The following is a 22,500-nucleotide window of genomic DNA, read 5'->3' as shown; positions in this document are numbered from 1 at the left end:
TGGTTCTTTATCACTTTGGCGCACGGAGTCTCCGAGCCAAATTCCCCGACAGTGACGAGCTGCTCCCGTTCCAGACCCCCGCTGTTCCGTGGCCACACGTCCAGGACTTTCACATTCACACTGTACGGCTCCGCTGAGATGTTCTGAGGCGCGGATTGCACCTTGCCCTCGATCACAACGGCGGATTTGTAAACCCGGTCCTGCAGGGAATTCAAACTCGGGGAGTAGCAGGCGAAGGAGACCCCGATGACCAGCATGGAGAAATGTACTGACTCAAGCCTCATGCCGCCTGCTTTGGCTCGGTGGTCGCTGGTCGCGTTGCGGCAGGGCTCTCTGGGCTGCGGGGCGATGGCGGTGGAGCTCGGTTGAAGAAAGAGACTGCAAACAGGCTCCAGTAGCACGGCAGCGCGGCAGACCTTGCGTAAGTGTCCATGCCATCGGGATCCGCTGCTTTTTTCCCGATAATTTTGCAATGGGGAAACACCAGCTAGAAACCGGAAACAGCGTAATGAGGCTGGATTAAAAATCTCCTAACTGCGTTCTTATGAAACACATTCTAGAATTCAGGCAGATTAGCGGGTTTCGCCCTCCTCCATTGAAGCTGCACAGCAGTAGCAGGTACCCGCAAGACGCCGCCAGGCTATCTCTGCCCAAAAATGCAGTGGTGAGCGCCCTTCTCGGCACCGATGGCTCAATTACTCACTGCAGAAAGAATTTTGAAATGCTGCAGTACACGTTTAGTTTTGTTGTCCGGTGAATTTAAAACCATGAAATCCACTTTCCTAGCAACAAAGCCCAGAGTATAACGCCTCCAGCTGTAAACTGTTGCCGTCTTCCTCCTGCCCCGTTTCAATCCGCCTCTCCTGTTTGCAGGGACAGACCGAGGATAATGGGCAGCAAGACCCCCCGCACGAACACATTCACTGCTGGGGCATTGAACGAACACCGATGCACCGGTGTATGTGTCTTTAATCTCCAATACCCCGTACAACACTGTCAATCCATGATCGCTCCCGTCACAAATCCATGTCGAAAAGAAAAGAAAACACAAAATGTCCGATGTTCGAGAATAATGTCCACCCCCCCCCCCCCCCACCCCCTAATATTCTATCTGCTTGTAGATACGCACTGACACAATCGTTTCCAGCCGTTTGCGGGTTTAGGGTGCGATGACTAACGTCGCGAACGCGTCTTAGCGTCTCTGATTCTTCAACAGGCAGTTTTGAATGAGTTTTGCGTATCATTCCATTACTAAACCATGCCCTGCATTCGAGTCACATTCGCTGCTTTGCTTCAGGAAAAAAAAACAACAAAAAAAGATTGTCAGGTGCTGCATCAAATCCATAGATTTGACACTCGTGACATCGCTACTAAAAGCAAGTAAAATATATTACTGCAAAGTTTCGAAGAAGACATGTTTTTACAGTCTGCCTTAAACCGAAAAAAAATGGAAAAAGATAAAAGGCGCTTCTGCAAATAGGTGATTGAATATGCAAAAGGTCTAATGAAAGGAGCAAAAATGTTTGACTAGAGATAGTTAGATTTCTCATATGACTTGTCGTTTTTACAGAGATGCTCGCTAAAAGGTGCGCTATTAAGACAGAATTGAATAAGAGCTGTGAATCCGCAGGAAAAGGAGTTACTAAACATTTACTAAGAGCGACATCTGCCGTCCTCTCTGCGTTCAACATCAGACTGCAAGAGGAACAACGGAACTTGTTCTTATCCTGGTAAGCTGGTTAAGTCTAATGACCATTCGAAATATAAAAAACGAAATACAATATGGGTTTATTATTCAACCAGCCACACACATTTGATATAATAACTGTAAAACAACAACAACAACAACAATGAGAATAATTACAACAACTATGTGCGTGTGTGAGAGAGAGAAAATGAGAGAGAAAGAAAGCGAGAGAGAGAGAGAGAGAGAGAGAGAGAGAGAGAGAGAGAGAGAGAGAGAGAGAGAGAAATGAGAGGGAACGGTATTAATTTGATTCCATCCTTAAATTCTTTCAATCACAAGCTCAGGAATCGCTCAGCAAATGTAAATAATCATCAATAATCATGATGCAGTATTTGATTTAGTCATATAAGTCCATTACCTGCTCATGTTTACATATTTGCCAGAACAGGCAATTATATCCTGTTTAACTAAAGTCGAGTAGCACTGTCCATGGTTCTGAAACTTTTTAACTTCTCCGACGTACGCATATATATATATATATACACACACACACACACACACACACACACACACACACACACACACACACATATATATACACACACACACACACACACACACATATATATATATATATATATATATATATATATATATATATATATATAGAGAGAGAGAGAGAGAGAGAGAGAGAGAGAGAGAGAGAGAGAGAGAGAGAGAGAGAGTTTTAAACATCTACTTTTTGTAATATAAACGACATCCACATCCTAAAACTTCAAAAGCACTTGCTTACACAGCTGACCCTCTGTCCGAAACGTCCTGTGTGTGTATATATATATATATATATATATATATATACATATATATATATATATATATATATATATATATATATATATATATATATATATATATATATATACATTTATATAATACATTTATATAATACATTTTATTATATAATTTATGTATATGCATAAATAATATCCTTGCGTTGCCTATGAGGAAGACTTTTATATACTCTGTGTGGGTTGTTGTTCTGTCTGAATATCAGTTACTGGCTTTATTTAGCGTATGCGGGTTGCACAAGTAAAAAATCTTGCCAATACGCCATCAACTTGCACACATAAGCTTAACTTTAATATTATTTTCATATTCTATCCTTTCAAATTCCTTGTATTTTTTATTTTGATTTTATTTATTTTTTACTTTTTTGCTCGAAAACCCTTAAACCCATCAGTTCATATTATTGACAGTGACGATTTAATAAGCTGATAGTTTGCACACAAAGCATGATAATGAACCCGCAGGCTGCAGTAACGAGAAAGTAACAGTACGAGGCGCTCGATCGCGATTCTGCCAGCAGCGTGCTGACATCAGACGACGGGCGTGCAGCGTTGAAGTCTTGCGTGCGTCCGTCTCCATGCCACGACTCGCTGTTTCGTTCCATCTTGTGAAACGGCGAGCTGGCGAACCAGTAGCGCGTCAGTGTTGACAGTAGGCCTTTGTAGCTCACAGTTTTTCGTCTTTGTTTTCACAGTGTTCGACTGCAACGGAACTGCATAGGGACTAACACTCTGCCTGCTGACTGAGCGGGGTAAGATATGCCGAACCTCGTCGCTCGTTATGAGGTCTGCGACTTTCGCAACAACATAGCACTTTGATTTCGTGCCATGGCATTTGTCGGCGTAATCGGCTCTGTATCCCTATTACAGCACCAGAATGAATGTTCGGACTCTGTAGATATTGGTCACTTTACTTATGGAAACTCCATAAGGAGTTGCAGTCGTAACAGACTAAAGATGTTGCAGCAAAATAAAACATGCATTTATGCGACTCTGGCATCTCGTATATGTAACTGTTTGAGTAATTCACAACACATTTTATGACCTTAACACACCTGACACGTAAGAGTTGCAAGACATTACCACTTATTCTCTTCCATTTCATCTCTCGCACATGCAGACACGCATCTTTGCGCGCCGCGCACTGTCATGGACACTGCAATAGTCGGGCCCATCCCACGACTGTGGAATTAACATGAGCATCCGAAGTTTCCGAATGTTGATTGGAGTTTTTAAGAACCACACCGAATTAAAAAAAAAATAAATCTGTGGGTCGGTCTACAATAGGCCGCATAAAGTGGCGGTTGTCAATAAGCGCCTTGCGAAAGTTTAAAACCGGATCAAACCAAGTAGCGCATCGGAAACAGTCTAATGCACACAGTGATGTCAAACTATTTAAAAATTTTAAAAAACAATAAAAATACCAATCATGCAGATCATTCACGTAACATTGGCCCTATGAACACATATTTTATAAACATTTTGGCATCTGTGTGAAATTTGAAGGATTACAAATTAAAGATTTACTCTTGCATACAAATGCTTGGAGCACAAGCTTCATTGTAGTGCATTTAATGAGTTCAGACACAGGATTTGGGGAGATATCCTTTCGTCTGCACAGCTTCCTAAAGACCGAAGAAGCGAAGGACGACTGCATTCTCCTACCAGCCAGGCGTAGAACTTAGAGGCCGCCTTTACCTCTTTTGTAAAAAGACAAACGCCGAATAAAGGCTAACAAGTTTTATTTCCCTGTTGCCAACCAGAAATGACGTGATTTAGCCTATCAGATAAACAGATTTTAAGATTTGCACAGGTAACGTAAGTATGAGTGTACAGTAGATACTGCAAGTCTTTTCTCATCATGATAAAATACATGGACATAGAGAGGCCTCATCATCTCCGCACGGGGCTTTTAACATTTTATGCCTACAAGTTCTCTTTTAGTATTTTTGTCCACCCCTGTAAAGTGCATTAAGATAAGATAACGCTTTACTGATCCCGAAAAAAATTGCATCGCCTGCAGTGAAATTATTATTATTTTAGTGGAGTATAAAACACAGACTTGTAAAACACTGCATATTTGAACATCAGCTCTTAACAGTTTACGGTAATCTGTTATGTCAAGGCTCTAAGACCATTTCGAATAATTCGTCCATAGCCTATTGGCCTATTACGCTATAAAGTGAACTTTATTATGCTTCTTAAAGGCCTTTCCTGTATCTACCTACATAGGGTTCAAGGACAGCTAGTAGAATAACAAAACTGTTTTCACAATAAATTCAGAGAATGCCAAATAATACAGGGGACATTTAGGCTGTGGAAGTAGGGGTTTGATGACAAAAATTAAACGATAAAAAGGTGTGCTTTCCTACCCTATTGCTGTACGGATCTTTCACCCCGCTGTCCTATCTACCCGCACTGCAGAATCTATGGGTGGCATTAGATGGATTTGTTTTAATGTTTCTCTTAGAGTAGACATGGGAAACCCGTCTGAACAAGTTGGATACAGTTATCCTCACGTTTACTATTATCGTCTGATGCTTTGTTTACTACATGTTCGTTTTTTTTTAATTGCCCTTAATTAATTGTGTGCACATTTATTAAATATGAATAAATATTAATTTGCTAAATGAACAAAACACTACAGTAGATGTAGCATTTTATATATAATCGCTTTGTTGGAGAAATGAAACAACGGTTTATGAGGCTGAATTAAAGACATTCGGTATCTCTCAAGTGTCGCATTTGGACGTTTCCTTTTTCAAAAGGCCCAAAAGCGAGGTGAGATGTATAATAAACACGCCTGAATGTATGTGAATCTGAATGTAGGCCTGCAATTAAACGAATGAAAAACAAAACAAAAATAAATACAAATAAAAACGAACATTTAGTATAGACCTTTCATAAAGTAAAACGAATACGCCTAATTTTATTTTGTTTTATTTATTTTTTTGGACAATGGATACTACAGGCCTGGCTTAAGGTTAAAGGGCATATATTTCAAATTTTTATTAAATGACCGGGGAAACGATTACGCAATGGTAGAGGCTGATTTTCACGATAACATACATAGACTACTATATATTGTCGTCATCTTACTTATTTTCAGATAGAACAAAACAAAAAAAAACGTATTTCCAGTTTCACAACAAATTTAAATTTACACTATAACCATAGCCTATATTTAATTTATTTGATTAGAGGTATTGAGAGGTTTTATTGTGTTTTGTTTTCTCATCGCTGCATGCTGCTACGAATAATAGACTTCAAGAATATTTTTGGTGGGGCGAGTTTTTTAAGTTTATATTATTGTTGTTGTTATTATTATTATTATTATTATTATTGCTACTTCTACTACTTCTACTTTCATGTTTATAGGCAAATACAATTATTGTCGTCAATACTGATTAATGTTATTAATATAAGAATGCTACAACTGGTGAATCTGTATTCTGAAGTTACTCTATATGTATTCAACATTCATTACTGTGCAATTAGGATACAGTATGCAGTACTATATTAATGTATGGTTACTGAATACAATTTCAAATGAGCTGTTCAACCTTTCTAATATTGACTCAAATCACTTTTAAACGATTTTCTTCTCTTGTGGTTTAGAGTGAGCAGCATTTGACTTTGGATAATGCTTCCCCCACTTTAACACTTTACGTTGTTGAATATTTGGATGAATGTATTATTGTTATTCATTTTAAAGATATTTTAAAGGAGAAATGCATTACCTAAAATATAAATATACAAACAAAAACATCCTTTTACAAATATACACTTCTGTACTGTCAATATAATTTTAAAAGATTTGAAACTCAGCTGTTCAACCTTTGACAGCAACACACTTTTTTTGAAACAATAATAATTTGTTACAGTATGTGTATATTGAGTCGAAGGGGATTTTTTAAATTGTAAGCCAGTCTAATATATTTGCTTGTTAATTTGTTGCAATAATGTAAGATAGGTCTCAATTTAAATAGTTATATTCTTTGAGAAAGTACGTCTAATAAAAATGCTCTCATAAAAATATTGTATTCATGTTTATGTAAGTGTGTATGTAATCTAATTTTGGGCAGCGCACCAAACATATTAAAACTTCATTAGTGAAAGTATAACACGCCTACTAGAGAAAAGGAACGTGTCATATTATGAAAAGAGATCGGAGAATGGCGACCAGTGACTCGGTTATAACCTACAAATAGATTACGTTGACCAACGCCAAATAGACACGTCCCTACCAAAATGCTCGGAACATATTTAGAAAGGAGTATAGGTTATATTGTCCTCGGCATTTTCACAGGGATACTGGTGAAAGTTTGTGAAGGACGAACCAGTTTACACAGTGCACGTTCTAACATCGCTGATTATGTAACTGAATCTGCCCATATTACTGAACTATGTGAAAATCCATTATCTGACTCATTTATGGGGCGCAGCATTTTTGAAGTCGACTATTTCACAAGTTTCGCACTTTAATATCTTTTACGAACAAAGTGTTCTGTAAACCTAGTCGTAAGCATCTTACTTATTAACTTTACGTTTATTTAATTAATAAATTAAATCTTGCTATCACCAAAATAAGCAATGATTAGGTTAGTCAAACCTTTCTGTGCTTTTATCATAGAATTCGATATAGATACAGTGTAGTCAAATATTTAACTTAATTTCGCTTTAGGGTAGTGCAGGTATTGAGTCTACCCCATGAGATTTCAGAGAGCACCAAATCAAGTATTCCGCTTAAATATGGCGTTTAATTGACATTATTATTATTATTATTATTATTATTATTATTAAATAATAATAATAATAATAATAATAATAATAATAATAATAATATATTCTTAGTGCTTTTGTTATTTATACTATATTATATATTCGTTGGATTCGTTAAAGCGAGAAACACTGGCTTAAGTGCAACTTGTCTATCCCCTTCCACAGATCTCGCGAGAGCGGTGGCGTGGCTGGCTGGCTGGCAGTAAGGTTGCAGTAGACAGAGGGAGAAGGCAGGCAGCATCATGGCGGACAGAGACAGTGGAAGTGAGCAGGGAGGAGCAGCCACGGGCCCGGGTGTCGCTTCCATGCACCCGGTGACAGGAGGGGCGGGCTCGGCTTCCGGGCTGCAACACGAGACTCAAGAGCTCGCTTCGAAGCGGGTTGACATCCAGAACAAACGTTTTTATTTGGACGTAAAGCAGAACGCGAAAGGCCGATTCTTGAAGATAGCAGAAGTCGGGGCCGGGGGAAACAAGAGCCGCCTCACTCTCTCCATGTCCGTCGCTGTCGAGTTCCGCGACTACCTCGGGGACTTCATCGAACATTATGCCCAGTTGGGGCCAAGCAATCCCGACATGGTGCAAGACGAGCCGCGGCGCGCGTTGAAGAGCGAGTTTCTGGTCCGGGAGAATCGGAAATACTACATGGATCTAAAGGAGAACCAGAGAGGCCGGTTTCTAAGGATTCGGCAAACCGTGAACCGGGGGCCCGGTCTGGGATCCACGCAGGGGCAGACGATCGCGCTTCCCGCACAGGGACTTATCGAGTTTCGCGACGCGTTGGCGAAACTCATCGACGACTACGGAGTAGAGGACGAACCCGCGGAACTGCCCGAGGGGACCTCTTTGACTGTGGACAACAAGCGCTTTTTCTTTGACGTGGGCTCCAACAAGTACGGGGTGTTCATGAGGGTAAGCGAAGTAAAGCCGACCTATCGCAACTCTATCACGGTGCCCTACAAAGTGTGGTCCAAGTTCGGGAACACTTTCTGTAAATACGCAGAGGAGATGAAAAAGATCCAAGACAAGCAACGGGAGAGAAGAGCATGTGAGCAGCAGCAAGGAGAGATGCACGCAGATGATGATGGGGATGAGGATTGATAATTAGTGGAGAGGTAAACATGCAAAAAAAAAAAGTAATCAAAATAACAAAGAGAAGTTATAAGTAAAAAGAACTTTACTGTAAAAAAAAAAAATATAAAGATTTAACTGTAACGGTTTAACTCCAAGGGAGCGCTACCCACACACAAAAAAACCTCCACAAACTGACAGTTGCGACTTGTCACCCATCGCTGGATGTTACCCACTTACCCACCATTAATACAGTAAGCGGCTGCTAAACAAAGTAATAACATTATATATGAACTGTGTTTCCTACTTGATTACAGATAAAGGACTGAGTGTTTATTTCCCTTATTAACCAAGAACTTTTGTACACGTTGAAGATATTATAAAAAGTGTTTGCAATGTTCAAATGGAATTATTGCCGAAATATGAGAAACCAGTCCTTTACATGTAAGCTAATAACTTCAGCACAAATCAGACGTTTTAGTTGTTTATTTTTAACCAAAATTTAAAATCCTCTTAAGAGGTTGTCATGGTAACCATGCCACTCATATATATATATATATATATATATATATATATATATATATATATATATATATATATATATATAAAAAGCATCACCTGAGGGCTAGCCAGAAATCTTGTTGTTCAACTGTCAAAATGTCAATCAGTATGGAAGAGATAGGTACAGGTTAAGTCGTGCAAGGTTACAAGTGCTCACTGTACTGCAGAATGCGTCGCTCAGATTGCTATAAAGCTATTCAACTGGTTGGTGGTTATTAACATGGCGACCTCTACACAGATGTTGTATGGAGTAATACCAGTGTATTTTTATCCATTGAAATAATTGTCATGCAGATGAGTATGCTATGTATTTGTGTCTTATTGTCCTGCAAAGTGTATAAAAAGGTATAAAGGTACTTTAAATAAGGAAGAGCAGTGTTGGCAGAAAGACTAAAACAGTTTTGCAACAAAAAACTGTTTCCTCCCTAAACTACCATGCCCCTGGATAAGTATACTACGAATTGTCAGAAATGTAGAAAAATATACAAAGTATGATTTTGTGAATCAGCTGTATTTCAGTGCTTACAGAGAAGAAAATACCTCACGTTTTGAGTGGGGGAGTTAAAGAACAGCCTTTAGAAGGATTTAAAAATGCTATCAGTCTACCAGTGAGTATGAGTGGCACCACAGAATACTGTTGTTGCATGTTAACCTGTACACAGCTGCACTGAGGTGGATTACTCAATGCGAGTCCTCAAGGACCTTCTGTTTAGTGGTTTCATGGACAATGCCCTGTCCGTAATGTTTGGTCACCAGCTTGAATGAATGATCATTTCAAGAAGCGTGTTCGGTTGTGTGATACATGTAAACATCGATAATCTCGAACCCCGTGACTGTTGGATCAAACGTGAGCGACAGGTCGGTTGCAGTGAAATCCCTCTCTCTCTCTCAGGGGTCCTTCAGGGCCTGTGTTGGGGGAGCCCTAGCTGGATATACGTCACCCTGCAGTGAAGCCCAGCGATGGCGCTACGTCCTCGTTTTGAACAGTGCCACGGGACAAACTCACCAAAATGGAGCTCCTGCTCGTGGGTATGGCTGATCCCCAGATAAAGCATGCACTCATCAGAAAGGCAAAAAAATGAAGCCGGGGGGGGTGGGGTAGTTGGTTGGGGGGGGGGGGGGCTGCCTCTCAGAAGTTGACAGTGTTTAGCAAATAAAATCAGTTAATCTGATCACAGCGGTTATTCACTCACAGGCAAGCCTAGAACCGTTGGCGTGTGGCAAAAAAAAAAAAAAGCGCACCCTTGAAACTTTAATGAACTCTTCACTTTCACTCGGTTGGCCGAGGCGTAAGTGCGTGGTGATGCGAGGAGGCCGCCTTCGCGCTTGCCTGTGGACGACTGGCCCCTGTGCTCGCAAGAACCGATTTCACTTCTAAGCCACCGGATCCGAGAGTCATCCGGCACTGACGAAGTTCCGTAGGTTAGCCGTAGACGAACCCACACGCAGGAGCTCTGCTTCGGAGGGAAGGCGCGGCTCAAAACGAGAAGGACGCACGCATGTCGTGAGGGGCTGGACCGTCGGCCGACGTGCGCTCGACTAGGAGAGTCTGACTCTAGTGTTCCTTGTTGGGGAGCATGCTCTTCAGCACTGAAACAGCCTGGTGCCTTACACTCCAGACGCTTACACGCTGGCTGGTGCTTGGAATCAAAGTTTGGGTTCTCCGTTCTCCTTTTCTTTATCGCTTCGTTCGAGGTCCCGCTGGGCTCCTTCATGTGCTTAGCGTAGACATTCTGGGCATCGAACTTCTTTTTCTCAGCCCCGCCCCCTTTCCTCAGCTGTCCACTCAAATGCATCCAGGCATCAGCCCTCATGTAATCCCAGAAAGGGATTGGTTGGCCAGCATTAAGGGGGGTGAAGGGTGATTGGCTGTCAGGCTGCCTGTGGCTCTGTGTGCCCAATTGTCTCTTATTGTGAGGTTGTCTGCTCACAGCTCCAGATCTTGGCAGTAATAGGTCATTTGTCCGTGGCTGAATTCCTCGTTTACGTGGAATGGTCAGCATACTCTGTCCCCCCCCCCCCCAAACTTTTCAGTGTTATTCCATAGCACTTGTGACGTCTTTTGCTCACAGAGATTTTGTTTGTTTGTTTGTTTGTTTGTTTTCTTTCCAGTGCTAAATTTCATTATTGTGTGCAATATCGAAAGTGCCAATGACGGCATTACATGTATATCAATTAAATATAAGGGTTATTATTTGAAAGCATGTGGCGGAATTCCACGTTTATTTCTCCGAGGTTTTAAAAGCCTTTACCTGCACTTACAAAAAGGTCTAAGTCCACGTGAGAGGAAAGCAAGCTTAACGAGGAGGGTCGGCCCATCCCGATGGAGGCAACATGCTCGCATCACCTGCCCCTCCATGCTTGAAGTGAGCGTCCGCGTTTTCCGCTCACCACGCACCGTCTCCATTTCTCTGGTAGTGAGAAGGGTGATGGGGAGACATGAGGTTCCATAGGCGGCAGAAGGGGTGTCCGGGTCTCGGGGTGGGGCCACGAAGCCCGGGTGACGCCCGGCTGCCTTTCCAAGCAGCACTCGGGAAAGCTCGGCTGAAGGGCCAGGTGGGCACTTCTGGTCCCGGTGGTGGATGTCAGTAGCACATTTACTTTCCCACCCGAAGAAAACGTCTGACCAATCGTCGCTCCAAAAAAAAAAAAGAAAAAAAAAAAGATCTCAACAAGGAATGTCTTGTGCAATTTAGTTTCTTTCTCTCTTATGTTCCTTCCCTTTGCAAGAAGGATTACTGAATAACATGTTCGGTGGTGATGCGTCAAATATAATTTATGTACATTTTACAAATTTTAAAATAAAAGAAATGGTAATTTACCCACATCTCACAAAAAAAGAGTTTAATTTTCAATATATTTGTGTTGTTTCTTTGTTCCTCCTTGCAAATACTGAGGGATCGAGTGGTTGTTTAATAGAAGAAGACAATACTGGATTACTGACTTCAGTGAAGTTTTCTGTGTGTAAATATGATTTGGAAATTGTTCAGAAGCTAAATCATTTGTATGACTAAAGTCTAACCAATCACATCATGTTGTAACAACCCCTGGCATGTCAAAATGTCATTTGATAAAATCTTGCTCTTTTTTTATTGATGAGCTTTAATAATTTTGGTGTTAAACACAATATACTAACATTTTTAAGAATACATGCACATACAAAAAATGTTGATGATATAACATGTTCAGTATATTATACTCTGAGTATCTGAGCTCATTAAATTACTTGACTGTTCGATGTGAGTGTCTCCCAACCAAAAATAAGAATCGTATTTCTTTTAAGTACAAGTTTTGTCATCAATATCAAACCACGTGAAGACACACCTTCTTCAGTGAATGTATTCTCATCATGGCACTTGGCCATTTGTTTTAAAGAATGACTCCCTTTCATGTCTCCCTTACACTCTGGTTTCACTGAACACTTAGATACTCACAAAGCTTTTGCTTCATCTCCCCACTTTACTTTTCACATATTTAAAATGAAATCAATATTTAAAACGTGTTTGCCTACAATTGGTTCCAATATTCGGAAAACCAATTCCTTTTTTTTTAAATTGTTTTCAATACTTATGTCAAACTATTGCATCAGTTTGTCTTTCAAGTGTTGTATAAATTTCAAAGGCCAGTGTCCTCCGACCTGACATAAAGATTTTGCTGTCAAGTAAAGCACAAATAAGGTTTTGTGCTGCTTCAGCCTGCATTACACTGACCTCACGTTTCACAGTATGGGGCAGACTAAATGCTATAGTGTGTGCCCCCCCCCCCCCCCCCCATTTTCTTCAAATCATGGAAATGTAAAAATTCCTTCTAATCAACTGTTTGCTTCAGAAAACAGCTTTTGCTTTCCTTTTTTGCCAAGTCAGAGGTCTGCCAGGATGTGCAGCAGGAATATTAAACATCTTTTTTTTTTTTTTTTTTTTGGATTTCACCAAATGCAAGATCAGATGTCAGCAAAATAGCCAACCTTAAATAATCTGCCTAAATGCCCTCAAAACATCTACATGCCACCCTACTAGAAAAAACAACATTCACCAGTGCAGTGCTTTTATTATGAAGACTTCTGTTTGCTGAATTCACACTTTTTAGGTTGCAAAGCTGCAATATGGACCTGTTTAATTTTCAGACAGATTAGAATTGGCTGGCAAACCAGTTTATTTGCACTCATATTCTCTAAAAGTAAGCGTGGGAATGAATGTTCTGCGTAATTCTGCAAAGACTGCAGCAGGGCTTACAACTTCAGTCTGAATATACATTGCTCGTGTGCACGCTACTTCCTGCACTTGTATTCTTCCCGTCAGGATTTCGTTTGTTTGCATACATATATTTTAACAAAACTACCTTTAGTCTTGATTGTGTTACCACAGTTTTTTTGGAGTGACTTGTGCTTCCCAACTCGCTGTTTAGAACTACAAACTTTAATCAGTAGCTGTATTTGTAGTTGGTACTATACATTTGTAATTAACTGGTTGTGACTTTTTTTGTTGTTTTTTTTTGGGGGGGTGGGGGGGGTGGCGGTGGGTGTTTTGTTTTTTTGTCTGGTTTTGCCAATGGAGCAACTTGAGGTCAATTTTGCCCATGCAGTGTCCCAAATATTACCATTTGTGTGTACCTCTCAAATCTAGCCATAAAGGAAATAAACCGAAAACATACTTTTACAGTATTACTAAATGAAGTTAAGTGGGATATTTTCATTTTTGCCTAAGGCTTGTTGTTTTCTTTATTTATTTAATCTGCATTTATTGGATCAACTGGACCTGTAGCTGGAGTATTAGATGATGCCACAACTGGACATGATACCCGAACCAAAAGTGCTCGACCTGTGAGTTTCATAGAGGGGTCCCTCGCCTCTGCTCCTTGTTTGGTGTGCAGTGCCTACAGCCACATCGGTGCCTTGCTTACGAGATTCAAAGCGAGGATAAACAAAAGCCTTCCGTCCAAAGCCAAAGCTGCATGCCCTGCACAAGCTGTGCAGCGAAAACGTGAAGTCGACTTCCTCTTCCGCCGTTGAACGGCGCGCCATCTAGTGGACAACAGCTGTCAACGTTCTTAGCTTTCTATCGACCAATGGACGCGTATGTGAAAATTGCATCCTTTCCGCAAACAAACGTGCCTTCTATGAATTTGAAACGGACTGACGCGACAACCTGACAAAAGGAGCGTAAAGGGCGCTGAAATCCTGGTGAAGTGAGTGAGTGTGAGCTGAGTCAGATGTGTGTGAGCAGGAGAAGCACCCTGGTTCTCCTCCAGGAGCAGGACCTGAAACCCTCCTCACTGCTGGAAGTCAAACCTTGGAACCGACGAGGCTTTTTCACAGCACTGCAGTACTGCATATGACTCCAGATTACATCAACTCAAAGCCTTGCATTTTGTCAATGTTTTAGCAATATTGTTCCCAGCTATTTAATGACTGATTTCCTCTGAAGATAACCTGCACCCAGATTGTGTTTTAGGGTGCGTGCAGTAAACAATGTCTCCAAATACATATTACAATTATTTAAATTTATTAACACAAGTGATATATGCTTAATAAAATCTGTGGATGATAACGGACACTACAAAAGTGGCACAACCCAATCTTGACAGAGCTGAACCTTGATAAGCAATACTGACATTGGCTAATTTTATCAGCATAAGAGCTGATAAATATTCTCATTCTAAAGTGATTGAAAAAGCTTGAATCATTCTCCTGTGCACGACCAGTATGTGTTATGTAAAAAAAGATGCTGGCTTTTCCGCCATAGTTGTAGCCTATATATACATACAACAGGGATATATGTATCATATGAGATCCATAGACCTCAGCTTGCTGATAAAGTATGTGAAATTAATAAAAATTAATTCTGAAATCTTATCATTCGGCAGCAGATGGTGCTGTTGATCAAAAATCTAAAATTTATGGCCAACCTGAGATACATGGGAAAAACAAACAAACAAACAAAAACAAAAAAATCTAGTGGGTCAATGTTTACAACTACTTGAAATTATAAATAGCAAATGCCCTAAAATGCTGTTTCTGAATGACTGAGGGAAAAACACTGACACGGAATTTATTGAGTAAGAATAGTAGGGAAAATGCCCAATTCTAAGCAGGAAATAATTTGTCATAAAATATATCAAACCATAAAAATTAAGGTGATTATTTAAACAACAAAAATCTGCTGTAAAAAGCCACTGTTACTCTGTTACTTTTCAGAAGTGTAGTTATACTACACAAGGTTTAAGACGATTTGGCTCTTCAGTGCCCCCTGGTGTTAGATTCTAGAAAAGCAGCCTACTACAGGGCAGTCAAATTACTGCTCAGAGCAGCGCAAAAACATATGTCCTCTTGAACGATTCCAGTTGTTTATATCGTTCATTATATCAGATATCATTCTGGTGCTCATCAGAAAAAATAAGTGCAACTTTACAGAGGAACTAATGTTAGTATTATTGTATATCAATGCAGTACCATTGCCTTGAGACATATAAGGCCATTTTAAGCAATGATAAGGGAAAAACCTTGAGCCTTATTTGTATATATTACTATGGCAGAATCTCTTGTTATGAAGGTACTTGATGTGTAGGTGAATGTGGGGGAAGCCCCCTACTGTAGTCTTCTGAAGGTGTCACTCTTGAGGCTATTTGTGTGTGCATGTGTTTTCCCCTCTTCCTGTTTAGTGCCCCTCCTCCCCACCTTCTTACTCTCGCCTTCCTCCAGCTCTGCTCAACAGGATGCTGCTGCTGTTGAAGCCCCAGCAGCTGGGCTGTGCTCCCTCAACCTTCCCTCTAGCACAGGCACCGGGAAAGAGGAAATGTGTCTGTTTATGCATTTTTGAGAGGGCAGAGAGTGAGTTGGTGTGTGTGTGAGAGAGAGAGAAAGAGAAAGTGAGAGAGAGAGAGAGAGAGAGAGAGAGAGAGAGAGAGAGAGAGAGAGAGAGAGAGAGAGAGAGCATGGAATGTTGTGATGTCACCAGCTAAGTCATACACAAAGGCAATAAAGACAGCACCGCTCATTCCAGTCAGCAAAGCCTGCTGTAGACCGTCCGCACCCAACTGTGAGTACAGCTGTAATCTTTCTTCTACCACTCTTTCCTCCCTCCCTAGCTCTTCCTTTCCCTTCTCTGCTCTCCCACCAGCCTTATTGGCCCAGCGCAGATTAACTGCGCTTTCCTGAGGGTGCCAGCAGACGGGCAGTCCTCACCCTGCCTTTGTCTCGCGCCCAGCGCTTCTCTTCGGCCCGATCGTAAATACTTCTGTCCGGAGGAGCCGCGGTCGTCTCTCCGCCGTAAACGCGCGCTCCTTACTTCAGGCACACCGCTGTAGTTGAGTTACAGCCGCAGAGCGATGCGGCTAAAATAGAACACCACTGCCTCGTGGGAGTTTGTAAGGGAGGGGGGTGGAATCTCCTCCCATTAAAGAGAAAAGGGCTGAGGAGCAGCGTGTTTGACTAGTGACGGCACTCGGCAGCCAAAAACCGGCTTAAAGACGGAAGAGAAAAGCCTGGGGTAGAGTAACGGCAGCTCAGGAAAGACCCAAAGAACGGGAGCGAGGTAGGTATGGAAGGAAAAAGTGAAAAAAAGAAGGGAAAGCAAAAATAGAGGTATAAAGAACGAAAGACAGGAAAAAATAAGCAGAGGTCTGTAAGAGAACGCTTAGATACAGTTTGACACAAAAAAATCTAAAGCGATAGAGCAAGCAAACAAAACTGGCTTAGAGAAAGAGAGAGATTGTTTCCAGATGTTGTAACCTGTCATTTTTCCCCCAAAGCCTGTCCAGTGGCTGGCTGCAGCTCAATGATGAGTGCGTGTGTGTGGTGAGCGGGCGAGCAGAGTTGCAGGGGACCAAGGTGTGGACTTCACCCCCTCCTCATCCTCCCACACACACTCCCAATACGGCAGGAGCCATGCTGCGGCAGATCCTGAAGGACATGTACATCGAGCCGGAGGTGCTGGGCGCCCTGAACGAGGAGCAGAAGAGGACGCTCTTCCTGAAGATGCGGCAGGAGCAGGTCCGCCGCTGGAAGGAGCACGAGGAGAAGATGGAGAGGGAGGAGCCCCACCAGCCCAAAGCCAAGACAGGTACAGCTCCTCCACCCGACACCCCCTGCCTTAGACCTCCGCCCCCCCCGGGGTCTGTACCTCAGCTTCGGCCACCCAACATCTGTCTCCTCTCTCTGTCCTAACAGCCCACAGCTGTTACCAGCTATTTCAGAACTGCGACAAACGGCGACTGCGCTCGCTAAGGCCTCCGAGCGTAATATTTCACTTTGCCAACAGCTTCTAAACACACAGGGGAGTCTTTGGCAGAAACACTCCTCATGCAAAACCCGAACACACACCTTCATTCTTCACTCAAAGCACACCTCCCACACATTAGAGTGAAACTGAGCACACACACATGCATGAGCATGACCTTAACCATACATGTCTGAACTTCTTTTTTAACTTTTAATCTTGAAACTGCCAAGGCTAAACATAGTAATGACTCAGTCAGGAGTGAGCTGCTCAGCTGATCGTGTGGGTACCTGTGGTAGGAACATCCTGTGTTACAGTGATGAGTGCTATAAAAACACACGCAAAACAGCTCAGCACTGACGCCATAACAGAGAGAGTGAATGGATAAACACTGCTTCGACCGAGGAATGCATTTGTAATGCAAGAGTGTGTTGAGACAAAGCCCGCAGCGAAAAATTCTGGATGACAATGCGTGAGAAAACACAAGACCGAAAGTTTAGTTCTGCCGTCTGAAAGTGACACTGAACGTTTAGGGTTGTACTCAGAAAGTGACGCAGAACGTTTAGGGTTGTAGTTGTTTATAGCAGTCTGATAATAGTGTGATTACCTTAGCAGACAGTTCTTTAGATTTCTGCTGCTATTCAATAAGCATACAGCCTACAAGTTATGACATCACTACTACACACATCACCAGGGCCACTACACACATCACCAGGGCTGGTACACACATCACCAGGGCTGCTACACACATCACCAGGGCTGCTACACACATCACCAGGGCTACTACACACATCACCAGAGCCACTACACACATCACCAGGGCTACTACAAACATCGCCATGGCTACTACACACATCACCAAGGTCACTACAAACATCGCCATGGCTACTACACACATCACCAGGGCTTTAAGCATAATGGAGTTCAAGCAGCATGCTTCACTGTAATGCAGCGCTCTGAACCCTCCTGCTAAAACGCACCTCCATCTAAGACTTAAGCTACCTTTGCCCCAGATATGACCCCCAGCTATCCAAAATGAGGGTAACAGGCAGGAGGGGGTGAGGGGGTATCACTCCACTGTACCTGAGTGAGAACGACAGTGCTAAATAAAGACGGCAGAGAAGCAAAGACTGCAGCACACATCAGGCCATTAGGCTAAAGACACTCGAGCACACATCGTCTTAAACTGGTTCGACATTCAGAGAGCTCACAATCTGACCCATCAGCATTTTTTTATGACAGTCGTGGAAAAAAAAAAACGGCGCAATAATTGGGTCGGACAAACCACAGGCCTTCCCATCCCAGGCAGGAGTGCTATGCTATGTCACAGGGGGCTGGTCAGGAGCTCATTTGCCTTGACATGTGCGTCAGTCCAGGAGGAAGCTGCTTCCTGACCAGGCCCAAAACAAAGCAGTTATTATTGCGCCGCCTTTCAGGGCTCGCTGGAGAACAGAGAGGCTTCTATCTCCTTGGGACATCCGCAGCTGTTCCTCAGCTGCTCAGTGGTCTCCCTACGCTGCACTCATGCAACATGCTCATGCTAGATCCCAGTACAAACTTAGGCTGTTTTAAGTAGATTCTACACAACATCCTCTCTGTTAGAAAGATAAGTCACAAGAAGGTAAGATACAAACTGTAAAACATGCAGTATATTAAAACTTTGGCTCATTATCTGAGATTTTGGAATGAAACCAAAGTGGTGTGAGGCGCTACTTGGCTACTGGGTAAGCTTGAGGAGCCAGAGGGGGAAATGTCTCCTGGGCTGTTCCATCCACCCGGACCGCCAACTGCCAGCAAAGCAGGAAGTGTGCAGGAAGTGTGCAGGAAGTATGTATTTACTCAAAACAAAGTAAATGTTTGAGGGGAAGGAAAGAAAGAACGAAAGAAAGAGCGAGCATTATTTAATCTGTCGTGGTATTTATGAGTGGATAGACACAGCAAGAAAGTGACCTTTATGTCCCATGCAGAACTGTGGTCACAAGAAATGAGTGAGAAGCAGATTTTACTCAAAGCTGTGTGTGTCACCAAGACAGCACTGAAGTGTTAAGACAGTAGTTACATGTGCTGTTCATCATCATCCCACAGTAATGTTAGTGCAAGTTTTAGGAAAATTCCCTCCTTATGAAGTTAGTGGGAAAACCATCAGTTCTGCTAAAACCATCATGAATGGTGGAAAAGGCGGGACTAAACCAAGAGAAAGTGAATGAATAAAACCTCGCCCTTTTTAAAGTGCAAAGAAAGATACAATTTACAAATCTTTACTGTCAGAATTGCAACGTAGTCCATTCAAGATATTCTGGCATAATCGGACATGCATTACGTTAAATGCTTGTCAGCTATGAGTGAAAAGGATAGGCTACTGCAGGACAGATGAACAGGCTACTAAATTTTAAAGGAAGCTAAGGAAACCTACTCCAGTTATTTATTTAAATACCCCCCTTTACATAGAAGTTGGAGCTATATATTAGTGACGTGCAAAATTATTACGAGGGGGTTATCATATTATTCCTGCTTCTGTTGAGTTGACATCAGTCGCTCATTTGCTACCTGGTTGCGGGATCATTTGTTCAGGAAAACTTTGTGGGTATCCGCAAAATGTGCACTGTGCAAATGTGTCTACACGTTTAAGCCCATAGCCTGCATCCAGCTGATCTGTAGACCATTAGATATGTGAACTTATTGACCAGTGTGGTGGAAATAGATGTACACCATGTATTTTTCAAGACTCTTCTATAAGCCTACGAACAAACCAGTAGTGGATACCACAGACTTGACGATATGATGTAGTTTTATTAGACTTTCTAAAGGCTGCGTTCATGTTAATGTTGAGCCTCGGATATTTAGTCATGCCTCCTGCAGTGAGATGTGTGTGCTACCCACGGTAGCTGTACACCGTATCATTTTAATGATGGTCATTAACCCTTTAGGGAGCGCGCATTGCTCGTTGTTTGATTCCTGGCATATATGATATGACAGGGCACACAAGTCTTGCCCGCTGAGCTGGAATGTTGTCTCTTCGCCACAAGGCATGCAAGAAGAACCAGTTCATTATGTCAGTCTTCCCTTGTTCACTACCAAGCCTCTTCTTTTATGCACTTGTCACATTTCTCGTAACTGAACATCCTTTTATTTGTGTCGGATCGCTGAACCGCAAAAAAAAAAAAAAAACTTTACACCCCGTGCTTTGTCTACAGTATATGGTGTTGACTTTTTTTTAGGCTTTGAGACCAAAGCAAAATGGATTATTATATGATGACTAAATATGGCTTACAAATGAGCAGTCCTAATGCCTCCTGTGCTGTTCCGGTCACCGTGTAGCTCACAGCAAGAACGTCAGCTGGCTCTTGGGCCGAGACGGTGACATACAGGTGCTGGTCATTGGAGAGTCGGACGAGTTCAAGGCCTCCAAGATCATCTGCTCAGGGTTCGGCGAGAGGAAATCAGCTGGTCTTCTTAACCATTCGTGGTATGAACATGTTCTGCCCCTTCTGTTCACCTCAGCCAGTACAGTTGATGGAGTAAATACTGAATAAAACATCTAAATTTGAGTCTTAATTGAAATTAATTATTTTTCTTTGTAATTAAATATTTTGAAAAAATCAATTAACTTTGACTCCACATTCATTGACGCCAGTCCTGACTTGGTAGGCAAGTTGGGTGTGATCACTACCATTGAGCTTGTGTAATGAGAGATTATTCCAAAATTGGTTAATTTGCAAAAGAATTGAATTGTCTCTATCATGACAATCATTTCTCTTTTTATATATGTTTTGCAGTAACCAGGTCTCCGGTTTAAAGAGTAACCTTGTAAGCAGCGCGTCCACAGAGCAATCGGGGAGGGAGAACCTCCCCCCTAAAACGCTGTCAGGGGTACAGCTTAATCTGAAGGTAAGTGAGAGAGAGACAGACAGTCAGTGAGAGAGAACAGGATGCATAGAGAGCGAGGGGGAAAGAGACAGAATGAGAGGGACAAGGCTTGTTTGGGTCTTTTTGCATCTTTGCGTTGAGACCAAATTGAGACCAAAAAAAGCATTTCTGGTGGAGCCTTGCATGAACAGGCCCGTAGAAGTGTCCGCGTGCTCGTGTGGAAGAGCGACTACTGCGAGATAAGCAGCTCACACAGCAAAAGGTAAATGCTCGCTCCCTAAGTACAGAGTGCAGGCTCGGAGTCTCGCACCATCAGTTTGGGACATACAGGGGGTAAGCTTACATTACCGGGATCAGCGCAGGAATCCACGGCCAGTCCTGTGCACGTGTGCGCTGAGGTGTAGTTTTATGTGTCAGGAGTGATCACAAGTGGATGTCATGAGAGTTTCTGCAGTTAAGGTTTATAAATAATGCGACGGTAGCGCAGCTTTCGTTGAGCTGCCTGTCAGCCCAGTTCCTCACACACTACCTCATTCCACAGTGTGCGATACGAGATTTTCCCATCATAAAGTGCAGGGCAAACAATATCGTTTGGCTTGTCGGTACAGCCAGTACAGCATTCATGTTCGCTCTGTACGGTGCCTATTGTTAATGACTAAAACAGATTACACACATTTCTCTCTGGTGTCAAGCTTTATTTGGCAGTCAAAGCCCAGTCCTTTCATAGTTTACGCTACGCTCAGTTGATTTCTAAAGAGAAAACAACTTTTTTGTTGATCCAAACATTTATGAGTTTGTTTATGCAGGCAGTCTACAAAGCACCACGTTTGTCAGTGCGAGATTTACGGCACATTTTATCTTTGCCTCATTCCAGGCCAATTTTGGGTCAACCTATCACTTTTGTACAGTGTCAAAGGCATCACAGACATCTGATATGACCCAGAGGGGATGCAGACATGAAGAACTGTGCCATCAACATTATCATGTGACATTCACCATTCTTTAGAGATACACACTGAGCAACAAGGTTTTGACCTGCCAGCTTACTTCCTACAAAGCTGAAGAAAGGAGCTGGATATAAGAGCAAACATGGGCGCACCTTCCTGTGAACACTGGAATTAAAACTGACCTTTAATTTAAGTTTCTGTGAGCTCTCGGGAACTACAAGAAACTCGTAAAAATGTTGTATATGCAATAAGTTTGATACATAAGGCAAATCACTTCAAAATGTTCCTGTAGCTTTTTCTCAGAATATGACAATGTTTATATAAAAGGTAAATAAAACTAACCCAAATACTGCACCCTGTCGGACTCCTAACTCTGAATGTGCATCTTCTGGTGTTCTCCAGTGGCTTCTTGTAGTAGGATGTTTGAATCTTTGACAGTGGACATCATTACAGGATCCACTTTGTCAAATGGTTCAATTTAAAGGGCAACAAGATACTGTTTATTTCCAAGTAAACAAGCTATCGTAA

At 42.1% G+C, this 22,500-nt stretch overlaps 3 protein-coding genes across 11 annotated transcripts in view; 2 read left to right on the top strand and 1 right to left on the bottom strand.

Moving 5' to 3' along the window:
• Positions 1-420, bottom strand: part of nrg2a (neuregulin 2a) — a 64,544-nt gene extending 64,124 nt beyond the window's left edge. For 4 of the 5 annotated variants that reach the window (XM_081719253.1, XM_081719252.1, XM_081719254.1 and 1 more), the window contains exon 1: positions 1-418. This exon is cut by the window's left edge and continues 125 nt beyond it. In XM_081719253.1, the coding sequence (XP_081575379.1) occupies positions 1-284 (284 nt within the window). In that variant the 5' untranslated portion in view covers positions 285-418. The other variant, XM_035526994.2, reaches the window with a different exon arrangement.
• Positions 421-3,103: 2,683 nt separating this feature from the next.
• puraa (purine-rich element binding protein Aa) lies at positions 3,104-12,180 on the top strand. Of its 2 annotated transcripts, XR_014124808.1 has the most exons (3): positions 3,104-3,284; positions 7,480-8,638; positions 9,838-12,180. XR_014124808.1 is itself a non-coding variant. In XM_027022678.3 (2 exons), exon 2 carries the CDS (start codon positions 7,557-7,559, stop codon positions 8,412-8,414), a length of 858 nt encoding a protein of 285 aa, XP_026878479.1. In that variant the 5' UTR covers positions 3,104-3,284; positions 7,480-7,556; the 3' UTR covers positions 8,415-12,180. The 2 variants fall into 2 exon arrangements, 1 of the variants encoding a protein (XP_026878479.1); XM_027022678.3 differs by having other exon boundaries at positions 7,480-12,180.
• A 3,487-nt stretch (positions 12,181-15,667) lies between these two features.
• The window catches only part of zgc:100829 (uncharacterized), an 18,125-nt gene continuing 11,292 nt past the window's right edge, over positions 15,668-22,500 (top strand). Inside the window, exons 1-4 of one of the 4 annotated variants that reach the window (XM_027022685.3) lie at positions 15,668-15,979; positions 16,692-17,002; positions 20,477-20,624; positions 20,935-21,046. In XM_027022685.3, the coding sequence (XP_026878486.2) occupies positions 16,828-17,002; positions 20,477-20,624; positions 20,935-21,046 (435 nt within the window). In that variant the 5' untranslated portion in view covers positions 15,668-15,979; positions 16,692-16,827. Of the gene's footprint in view, positions 15,980-16,059; positions 16,475-16,537; positions 16,561-16,691; positions 17,003-20,476; positions 20,625-20,934; positions 21,047-22,500 lie in introns of those variants that run through there. The other 3 variants (XM_081718870.1, XM_027022686.3, XM_081718869.1) reach the window with 3 other exon arrangements.

This window comes from Electrophorus electricus, chromosome 8 (assembly GCF_041902795.1).
Source record: "Electrophorus electricus isolate QZ-2024a chromosome 8, ASM4190279v1, whole genome shotgun sequence".
Classification (NCBI taxonomy): domain Eukaryota; kingdom Metazoa; phylum Chordata; class Actinopteri; order Gymnotiformes; family Gymnotidae; genus Electrophorus; species Electrophorus electricus.
The sequence above is the reverse complement of the archived record's forward strand: the minus strand, read 5'-3'. Positions and strand labels throughout refer to the sequence as shown.